Source organism: Rhopalosiphum padi, chromosome 1 (assembly GCF_020882245.1).
Source record: "Rhopalosiphum padi isolate XX-2018 chromosome 1, ASM2088224v1, whole genome shotgun sequence".
Taxonomy (NCBI): domain Eukaryota; kingdom Metazoa; phylum Arthropoda; class Insecta; order Hemiptera; family Aphididae; genus Rhopalosiphum; species Rhopalosiphum padi.
The window spans coordinates 27,394,172-27,406,479 of NC_083597.1; the positions used below are offsets into that span (position 1 = coordinate 27,394,172).

The 12,308-nt window shown below is 36.5% G+C and overlaps 1 protein-coding gene across 1 annotated transcript in view; it reads left to right on the forward strand.

The window, feature by feature from the left end:
- The first annotated feature begins 304 nt into the window (after positions 1–304).
- Positions 305–12,308, forward strand: part of LOC132923873 (uncharacterized) — a 28,016-nt gene continuing 16,012 nt past the window's right edge. The window contains exons 1-2 of the mRNA XM_060987856.1: positions 305–969; positions 11,402–11,468. Of these exons, the coding sequence (XP_060843839.1) occupies positions 11,403–11,468 (66 nt within the window). The 5' untranslated portion in view covers positions 305–969; position 11,402. The remainder of the gene's footprint in view (positions 970–11,401; positions 11,469–12,308) is intronic.

Here is a 12,308-nt window from a genome sequence, read left to right on the forward strand (position 1 = left end):
TCCAGCGAGGACATACATATATATATAATATATTATACGTATAGGTACTTGCGTGTGTATGTCGCGAGATAAATACTGCTCAAAACGGATGAGTTAAAAAAATAAGATAAATAAAAGAACGAAGGGGAAAAAATGCAGTCGTCCGGGCTGCGTGTGCAGACATGCTATTATCAAAGGTGCCGCTATATTCCCGTGAATTGCGGTTGGTAGCGGTTCCAGTTTCCCGCGAGGACCGGTTCCCCTACCCGTCATCCGTTTACTGGTGGCTACGGCGACGGACGTACGCGCCGCCGCCCGTGGTCGCGGTCCCGGTCTCCCGGCAGCGTCGCGTCGGCCGGTCGGTTACGCCAAAGAACCGGCGGCCGGTAGTAAGTAGTGTGTCTCCGCGGGTCTACGAAATACGTGCGCCGCACAGGTGTCCGCGCTGCTACCACAGTAATATTATATTGTACGTACGCGTAAATACTGCACTGACGTGTATTGTATGTAATTATAAATATATAACTATCGATTTGCCGTCTACGAAAAACGATCCGCACTATCGATTTATTACATAATAATTTAGGTATATAGGAAATTCCGCGCAGTGCACGAGAAATTTTTTCTGTTGGGGTTCCGATTTTTCGTCATCGACATCCACCGCGTCGGGCGCGCGATTTCGGGATCGTTTCGATTTTTTCCCTCCTGCGGTCTTCCGGGGCGCTTTCCGTGTGTTTGTCATCGCAGCCGCAGCCCACACACGCGCCAGTAATGTGCGACCGGCGACGTGCGGAAAACCACTAAACGAAAAGCCGATACACTGCACACGTGACACAAGGAATATGATCGTTTTCGGTGGCCGAATAAACGTTTGATCGAGGCACAGAAATCAGCTTCGTTAGAGTTTGTCGCTGCTTATACCGCTTACACACCGGATACGATATCACCGACGTCAACACCGTCGTCGTAACTGTACTACCGGCTTGAATCGTAAGTTGACAAATCGTCGGTGTTGCCGAAAACACATTATATAATACATTATATATTATCGTAAACCTACATTATTATGATAAGTAAAACGAACCCTGTAATAGATAATATATAGACAGGTAATTCGTTGGCTACGAGTGAAACAATAGTTAGAAAATATAAAACAAAAATCATTGATCGCGGCGGAGCTACGTCATCAATTATCGCGGCCGCCGGGCACACGTCGTTTATAATAATATATAGTATATGTTTATTATAGATGTGTACAGATCTATAGATATTATATACTGCAAAGAGAGAGAGAGAGAGTGAGTGAGTTGTATTAGAGTACCCCCTCATCCACAGCCACTGCCGTTAAATGGGGGGTGCCCTCGAGTCCGGCACAAAAGTACGGTTTTTTGAGGCCTCTGGCTCACGATGATAAATCTATAATCTAACATACGTTTGATGATGACGATGATGATAATAATAATATATATTTGCACATGTCCGAAAGAAGGGCGGTGTGTTCCTATAGATGTTATACAGGTATACGAAACGTAAGCTGAGCCCGACGGGTCGGACTACTGCGCAAACACGACATTATAAATAATATGATCTAGGTACGCGCGGTAAACCACGGTTAACATTAATAACATATTATTTATTATCGCACGCCGATTTTCGTCTTCTCGTTTAACGTTGTTTTCGATTCATCCTGCCCGACTGTAACTTTCGCGACCTCGTTCCGTCTATATATTTTTCTTGATTCTCAATGCTTTATACGTTGACGCCGCGCGGTGCGTATATCGTAGATACCGATAATTTTCAACTACTGTTTAACACCACGTGACGATTGTCTGTTTGGGGGCACCGATGAAGGACCACTGTTTAATCAACTTACAGTACGATTTTCAGAAATTTCCTAATCTCGTTTCACATCAATCACGTTGACCGCGGTCACCTCCCCCGACAGTTGAAACCACAACAGTCAAGGACCAATTTTTGTCGCTCTCTATTTTTGGATAAATACCGCACACGATTTCAAGAAGACCGGACAAATTTTGCGGTCCCGTTATATTTAATAATTATTTTATTATCATCACAATACTCCCATAACTATGTATACTATATACATATATTGTACGCCTACCGTGTGTGCATCGCGAGGTTTCACTCTGCAGCGTACGTTTCGTTCGCCGCAGGACAATAAATTGTTAATATTTTCTTTCCAATTGCATTACAATAATATCATTACAGTACTGTATAAAATCGCAAAATATCGTGTGCTCTTCTCCGAACTACATTGGATACCCACTAGTAAAACTGTTGCGTCGGTATCGTAATATCATATATTATATTAAATTATATTATATACACACGATATACCGGCCACTAATAGACACACGACTAATTGGCGTGTTACTTTTATTGTATACGCATTCCGTTACACGTTTGTAATCTCTGTACTCTGTAGTAACGCGTTGCCAGATATCTACTACAGCGATTCGAATAACACGGATATATTTTATTATTATTATTATTATTAGAACACGACTTAAAGTTATATAGTGTGAGTTTATGATTTATGTGATTTACGCTGTATAGCAATACTGGTTAATTGACTGCGGTTTCAATGATCATAAATGCATTTCCATTACCACCCACATAATATTATGTATTATGTTTATAAACTCTCACGGTATTACTTATCGGTGCATACTTATATCCAAAATTGAAACGAAATCAAAAATATGAAACTTTATTTCACAATAATAAATAATATTCGAACTCGCATAATAAATCCACAACAATATCGTTTTCGTATATTATGTAAATTATCCAGTTATTTGAATACTGTTGCAGCGACGTCGAAACTCGTTAAAATATATTATCGATCGATATCAAAGCGTATCATCGGAAACAAACGGATTAACGAGGAAATAATGTAGTGTACACGCTACAGCGCTTTTAAACTTAAATTTCAGCAAACCTCGAACGACAAACCATTATGTTATATTATAGTTAATCCTTCTAAATTGACCATTGCGGTTAGCCACACATATACGATCCAACCCACTTCGTGTATCAGAGTATATACGGTCATTACACTTAATATTTTATTTACAAATTACAAGTCAATTGCGTGAACCTCGTTAGTAGTAGTAGTAGTAGTAGTAGTAGTAGTAGTAGTAGTAGTAGTAGTAGTAGTAGTAGTAGTACTACTACTACTCTGTACACTATTGAAACGTCATATAAAATTATACACACAATTTCTATCGGATAAAATGACGTCCTGCGAGTGCATTAGAGCACCTCCCCCCCTAATTCCAGGCATTTGAGTTGTATATACATATTCGACGATTGCGAGCGATTGTAATTTTTATATTTTCCATTCCTACAAGATAAAACACTTATTTTACCACCTTGCATCTAAAATAATGGATTTAAATAGACGTAATTAACAACAACTATAACCTCCGTGAGTTAGGGGCTTATATTATCAGTACCCAATATTATATTATTGCTGTCGCTTATTTGGCATCACGCGTGTGCATTTGATAATATGGAAAATAATGAATAACAACAATAGCCGTAATATTTTGTCGCTTTGCAATAATAACGGCGGAATTCATAAGCAAAGAAAAACGAGTTTTTAATAGTTTGCCAAACTCATAATATCTCCCACCATGTACACCTGTATAGCAGCTGTGGCGCAGGTATATCATGCTTCACGTCTTCTTGAAGGGTGCGCCGCGCCGTGGGAAAACTCTATATAGCGTATGTATCGTCAGCATTGTGTGTGTGAGCGTGTATGTTTGCGCGTGTGTATGTGTGTGTGTGTGTGTGTGTGAGTATATGTGTGTGTGCGTGCAGAGAGTCGATGCCCTGTCTGTGGTCACCTCTCTTCCGGCCCGGGCCGGCTCACGGGTTGTAGAATGCCGTTGGGTCAAGGCTATAGATGCTCCCGCCGCGGTGATCGCCATACAGACTCGCGCGCCCCGCGACGCTTTCGTAGGCCAATAATTCTCCCACTGCCGCCGCACTCGTTGCCGCTGCCGCTCCTCACCATCTCGATCGCCACTGTACGTATGTATGTTTGTGTGTGTGCCACCTGACCTAAATCAACTTACCTGATCCGCCTGAGGCGTGTAGGTGCACGCCGACGAAAAATATACGAAAGAAAAAATCGACCATGTATTATGTACGTTCGCTATAATACCTACAACCAGCCAGCGGTAACCCGTACGCACAAAACTTTCTGCCAGTCTTGTAATCATTTCCGAGTCCACTTATTAGTCATACATATGCGCGCGCTTACTTACACTCGCAGACACGCACACACGTGTCCGGTGAGATGTTTTCAGAGCATAAAGCGCGTAATTTCTATAATATTTAATACGCTTCGACTAATTATTTCCGACAATATATACATGTAGAATAATCTAATATTATATGGTTCTGTGAGTTCAATACGTAAAATGAATGAATAAAACTCATACCTCACTCGACGTGAACGATTTTCATTTTTGTTGTTGTTGTTGTTGTCAACATTATAGGTGCATGGCTAGAAAAATAAGGCGTAGAAAACTATAGAATGTGTGGTATGTTGAGTGGAAAAAAAAGTGATCATGGAGAGATTGTACCTTAGCATTAAATTGTCCAATTGAATTTGTATATAAACATGTATGTAGTATGTATAGGTATTATATTCGACGGTGACGACGAAATATACATGAGAGAAGAAAATAAGTATTATCCGTCTATTAATAAGAGTTCCGGTGGGGAGTTTAGGTATTTTCGGATTTGGTAAAAAAAAAATAAATAAAAAAAATGCTGTCTCCTATAATCCGGTTAGGACATCAGACAGGTTTGATAATGTCAGCCCCGGGGCCCCCTTCCCGATCGCAATGTGCCCCACGCACACCACCACATTATAATATTATGTGCAGCACACGCCCGGTGCTGCATATAGCTCATGGGCGCGCAAGAACGCACGCGCAAGAACTTTAGACGGTCCACAGCCGCCAGTTAATTTGAAATTCATAACAGGTCCGATACTGATTTTAAGAATGTCCGGAATTTGACCGACTGATGGGCACGCTTTCCAAATAATATTATAATATGTATGTGTCTAGTGTTACAAACACGCGTGCTGTTGGTATGACGTCACCTGCAGTCGCACAGTTAAACCATTATACATCACTGCCGGAAGGCGGAAGCACAACTTTACCACGATGCTCGGCCGGAAATTTAACTTATTTCGCGATGTAGATATATCCGGATATTGGAAAGGGAGATTATAACTATTGTTCTAACCATTCATCAATCAACTTTCGGGCGATGAACATTATATAATATTATTATGCGTCGTAAACTGGACCGTCTTTCCGACAGTTGTTACGTAGCAAACTCATAAAATAGAGTATAACAATTTACTCACTGTGTTTCGTTGTATACCAAAAACAAAGGTGGGCGGTAAGCACGTCGAGGTTAAAAATTATCTATTCAAATCACTGTAAAACTAATTCATTAACTATAATCATATCAATATCATTCCAATCACAAAATCTAAAATCGAACGAGAGCCTTCCAAAAACATAATCTCGGCCGTGTCCTGCTTATTCTCACACCGATTTTATTCGTGTTCATATATAAATTTACATGAACGTAACACGCGTGTTTTCATTATAATATGTAGTGTAGGTTAGTGTATAGGTATATAAGTTATGTGTCTACACACGTACTTTTCGTGTGCCGACTCCGCGCCTGACGGTCTCGCAGCACGATTCTACGTCCGGCTGGATCAAACTCGCGTATATACATTTATACATGTATATAAGCCATACTAGGTACTATGTATTATTGTTATTATTAAACAGGCGCATTGTCGCGACGTGACAGCAATGTTAAAATCCATTAAATCCAGGACGGATCTGACAATGAGCCCACGGGCGAACAATGGGGACCTGCCGCTGCTGTGCGCGATTTGTGCGGCCGACTACGGACCGACCGACCGATACCGACCGACGGGAGCTCTATACGCGTACATCATACACATCATGTACAGCGTATACATACGACCACTGAAAGTAGGTCGATACGCCGCACAAATGAAAAACGAAACGAAATAAACAATGCTTATGTATACGTGTATTATATATATATAGAAGACAGGTATATCCGATATCGCGTATTGATGTGTCAGTATACGTATAATCCGATTAAAATGAATGACAAAATAAAAATATTATCGTCAAAGAAAACCATAATTTGTCGACGGAAAAAAAATAAAGTCCTCATATTATATTATCTGGATATATACCTTACCTACCTATAAGTATTATATCCTATACACGTGCACATATGTATCGTTTTCTTTTTTTGCAGGATAAATGCTTCTCATTGATGCCGCACACTGCATTATCGCGCGACACGCCTTGTGAAGAGCGACTCGTTTCCGCACGCACATCGTTTTTTTTTCCGAGAATCTTTAGCGGATTTAATAATTTATCCGAAGCGCTTAAAACGGAGGCTGCGCGAAAACCCGTTCCTCGTTTCCTCAGTTCTTCTCGTACTATATAATATGTCTTCGTCCTTATCATACACGAGTTCCTTCGTCGCTGCACAGACGTATTATTATTATTGGTCTTCTTCTCTTTTTTTCTGGCCAAACCATTAATTTAATTTTTCACGGCAGACATCGGCGGTCAACGAAAGTAAATCACACGACAGAAAGATTGTTGTAGGTATACACGATGACGGACATAAAAACAATAATAATAATACGCCCATATGTCTCCTGCACCACGTCAGCGATGCACATATTATTATACATTGCAGGTTCCTACATAATAGCAACTATTTGCGACACGGCATATACCGGATATACGGCCGATCCATTGACTGCGAGTTGCAGACCGCGCGCGCGTTATCGAGTTATTTCCGCGAATGAGGTTCTGACGAGGTACGTTGTTATGTTGCAATAAAATAAAATAATATTAGACGATCTCAAAACTACCGCAGCCCACAGTTGTAAAAGACTAAAAATAACCTGACGACCTCCTATCCCGGCGGTATTATAATGATAATTGATAAATGTGGTTTTATGGCCAACCGTTTTATTTCGTTTTCCATTTTCGAGTTATAACACGCTGTTTGTCTGTTTGCAAATCATACACGCTCCGCTCGTATAATATCATAATATAATACTACGTTTCCGTATGATCAATCACCTACATAATGTATGCTACCCACGTGATGAGTAAACAATTTCGCTACCCGCCGAATGTCAGCCAAGGCGATCGAAAAGTTATGATATTGACTTCTGGACAGTTATAATATATGTATGTGTGGTTTACACACATTGTTACAACGGAGTATCGATGTTAGATTAATTATATCGACGCTTCTTGCAACGTCTTAACTAGGCCCGTTATAAATATATATCCGCGGAACGGACACATGTTGTAAAAATCAAATTATCGACAATTGTTTCTACTGCGGAATCAATAAGGTGTGCGGTGATTTCTAAACGTAGATACTTGTCTGACATACATAATACGTATTATTGTGCTTGGTGGCCTACGTCATGTCGTTTTGTGCACGGAAAAAATCAAACTGATTAATTATTAGGTTTTCGTATTGTATAATAAGGCCGAGATGAGCGTGGGCAGATTTGTTGGCCTAGAATATACTCTATATATGGTTTATATGGACAATACGGAATAATATAAACATTTATGCTCTAAAAATCACTCAGACATTGGTATACGCTCATTCAAAGCGTACTTTGATATATTATTCTCACATTTTTTTATTCACACAAATTCCGACACGGCCGCACAAAGTTAACCTACTCTAATCTGTATAAACGTGAAAAACGTTTTAATAAAAATAAAAAAAAATTAATGTTAAATAACATTTATAGGTAGGTACATTGTATATTACATTCAAATCATACAATATTGATTATATAATATACTATTTTTTTAAATATATCTTGTTAAAAACTATATTCCTAATTTGCAGTCCTCGATTAAATAAAACGAGTTTTAAAGACAAAAAAGTGCCAAACATATATATCTTTAATATTAAACATTTTATTCAAATTTTCATTAGATAAGTAGTAATTTGATCGAAATCTCGTTTTCAGTATTCATGGGATATTTAACAGAATTATTTTTTTACGATATTTTGTTTCTAAAAAAATTCATATATTTTCACGTTAACATTAATGAAAATTGTATAAGCAAAAATACTTACCTTAATACAAACATGAAAGTATGAAACAATTAGTTTTATAGATTTATAACTACAATGATATTCAATAATAATTTATCACTTAATCAATGAGCAATATAATAATGATTAATATTTTTTATAAACTTATTAGGTAATTATTATAGTAGTATGAAAAGTTCATTTTGGGTGATTAATTCGATATATTCAAAAATTCAATTGTCGTATTATATACATATTAAACACAAATTAAGTATTATTTATAGTTTATACACTTATATCCGTAGAATACAGTACAAAAACATAAAATTAATTAATAAGATACGTTTGTTCCTTACTTAACCTATAATATAATATTGCCAGTAGTTTTCTGGACAAGTCGCTTTGAGTCGCTTTCTATTAGAATTATAATACTGCGTATATTAGCGTAAAATCATTCGTAACAAATTCGATGTATTAGTATGATACATATTAGATTATACAAACTGTTTAAACGAAAATTCTTGGAATAAATTAACATGGGTATATAATATTAACGATCGTAAAATCTGAATATAAATCTATAGGGAAAAATTGGCACTGATCCGTAGTAAAAATGTACTAAGTGCTAGACGACTGCGGGTTGTCCACTGTCGTATACACCCATACATACACAAATTATGATATATAGCTCATATGTGGACACCATAAATATCCGACGATGTTCAACGTCCGTTTGGTTGGTTAATACTTAATTTATATTAATTACCTATGGGTATCTAATGTGTGCGTCCGTGGTATGTTAGGTTATTTAATAAACATATTATATTGGTTGGGGCGATCGTCAACGAGTATAAATTATGTAAAATATATTAATATATACCGCGTCCCATAACAATAATATATGCATTTATGCGTGTAACAGTGCTGAGAGTGCGAGCACAATATTATATATATACGTATATAATATACCTAGGTAGTAGGTACTTATGTGTATTTTGTAATTTGTAAATGACTTTGGCCGGACGTGGTTTTCCGCGCGTGGTTCTATCTCGATATAATATATCTCTTGACGCATATTATTAAATTTTACGATAGAACGGTGAATAGATTCGTATTATAACCTAACCTAACTTGACCACCTAACCTAGCCTAACCTACCTACATATGTATAGAATATATAATACGCGCGTATATTGTATGTGTTGTAGAAGTATACATAAAAATAGGGAAAATAAATAATTCTCAACCACTAACCAATAGGGTTTGTCAGTAGTTTTTATATATATATATATATTATTATTATATTATGAACGTTGTTATATAGAAATGAAAAAAAAATAATTATATAAAAAAAAAAAAATAGGAAAAAAAAACCGCGAGCTCGCGGTTATAATATCGTCGTGCAAACGATTCCGGGAACGAGCGGTGTATATGCAGCACTGCAGACGGGCTGGACACGGACTTAATTACGTACTGATGGCACGTATTACGGCTGTCGCCATCCCCGCCGGCCCCGTCCCCCGCGCTCGAGCACCGTACGCGCGCAGGTGTCAGTGTCGTGTGAATACCCTCCGCCACCGCCGCCGCCACTTCCGACCCATAACGTCTACGCGATTTTTTTCTATATATATATACATTTATTATTATTATTATTATTATTTTTTTTTATTTCTTTTATCTCTTTTACAGTTAAAAACGTCTCGCGCGCCATATCCGCCGCAGCCGCCGCCGTCGTCTAACCTGTACGGCTCGCGCGGCTGTACCTCATAATATGTTTATAGGTAATAATAATAATATATACTCGGCACGGCGACCGACCACGGCGTGGCGGACTGTCACGGGACGAGGGGAAACAATCGTCGTCGTCCGCGTCGTCGTCGCCGTCACTGTCGCGGCCGTCGAAATGACCGGCCGCGCGAGCTCACGGTTTTTACGATTATCTGTTTTTAACGAGTGCAACAAATCCGCGCGCGACGGTACGGCCGCGTATTATATTATTATTATTACTTTTATTGTGGACACGTCGTATTGTATTGTACACACTGTTATAATATTTGTAAGTGAGTGCGAGCGAATGATGATGAAATGCAATGAATATATTTAGGGATTGGAATTTGATATATTTCGAAATTGAAAATGTCAATTATACCGATGAACGTTTTTTTTTTCATACTTAATCTGATATAGATGATTATAGTATAGATTATAGTTATTACAAATAGTAAACATTGTTAATGAATGATTTATGTCAACGTCGTGATTTGGAAATTAGCTTTGTTATAAGTTGTAAATTATAGTAATTAGTTATCTCATCCATCAATTTGGTCTTTAACTCTCTACTTTTTGTTAGTATAATTTTTGAATGAAAACAAGGCGTTAAGGTTTCTTGCTTATATAAATGTATTTCAGTACCTATTGAGTTTTTGAATATTAGTATAAAGTATAACTACCCACATTATAACAACTGATAATAGCACTATTATAATTTTTTTACATATATTATAATTTAAAATAATTATCAAACAATAATAAGTTACATATGCCAAATAATATAGACATAAAATCAAACATCAACCATTTTTTATTTTAGTCTTAAAATAGTCAAATTATATTATAACATTATGATTTATGAGTTTGTGACTTAACGTTATGAATTTATGTAATTGTATTTACATTTTTTATTATAAATGTATATAGAATACTTCCAGATCATTAACGGTCTATCTTAATTTCGTGCAATAAATATATTTTTAATAATATTCTATATCGTTCTAAGTATAACTAAATTATCAATATTCAAACATTTTTTGGTGTTTTTTTTTAATTTACGTTTTTTTCATTTTTCAAATTAACTCTATATTTCATAAACATAAAATTCTTAAAATGTAGTAACCCTAAAATCTAAATGTATTCAACACATAATATCATATTATAATATAAAACAATATATTTTATATTATTCACTCACGTAGATTTACCAGTATAATAACCACAGTATACGTGGATAGGTGGATATTACTAGGTATATTATGTGCGCGCACGTGTATCTATAATACATTATACCATCGCCGCCGCCTCGTGCAGCGCTCACGCTCAGCTGTCCGTTTGACGGTTGTGCCATTTAAAAAAAAAAAATATAATAGCGATAATATATTATCACGATGATTATACCTATGCTGCTGCCTCTAAACGTTATTCTTGATTTTCGTTATTTTTATTTTGTTTGCAGAATGATGCTAGAGATGGGCGACAAGACTGCCGCAGCATGGACCGCTTGGTGGATCCTCACATTTTCTGTAAGTACCCATATGATGTAATATATATATTATATTATTAAATTATAATATCATCGTGTGTGCATTAATATCGATGCCATACTTATCATCAACCGTTACCTTCAAGTGCACGATTTATTATTATTTCGTTGTCGTTGTTGTTGTTGTTGTTGTTTTAAAAAGGACAATATTATATTATTATATATACATTATTATCAAACCGAAACGTCGCACGACTGCAGCGTGTCGTATGTATAAAGGTACCTTATACATCGCAGTACTACAGGGAATATACTGAGGATCTCAAGGCTTTTACAACATATTATTGTTGTATACATGTAAAATAAACCAAAGATATGTGTGTTTTCGAGAAATGTAATACAGCGAAATAGGACTTGGGTTGAAGGGTAGAACGATTAACCTTCAAGATATATCACATGGACTCTCAATAGGGTCATTAGATTTTTACTTCACCGAATACCTTGGAAGCTTCAAAATATTAATATTAATACTAAAATAAATAATATATTATGAAATGAAACTTTTTTTATGAATCTAGGTCAATTAACAACCGGAAATTGTTAAGGATAGTGGACAATTATTGTCACTGTTGACACCCATAGTTTATTAAAATGCACATTTCTTTTTTTTTTTTTTATGTAGTATCAACTTATGAAAAATATTATATTACATTTTTTATACTTAGGCACAAAAATTAAGCTGTTAAATTCATGAATTTTTATAATGTATTGAAATCGGGTTGAACATTTAAACACTTATAAAAAAAAAATCATACAAACAACTTTTTCCATTTATTTATCTGAAAATGTTTGATTAGTATTTGAATATATAAAAATGACA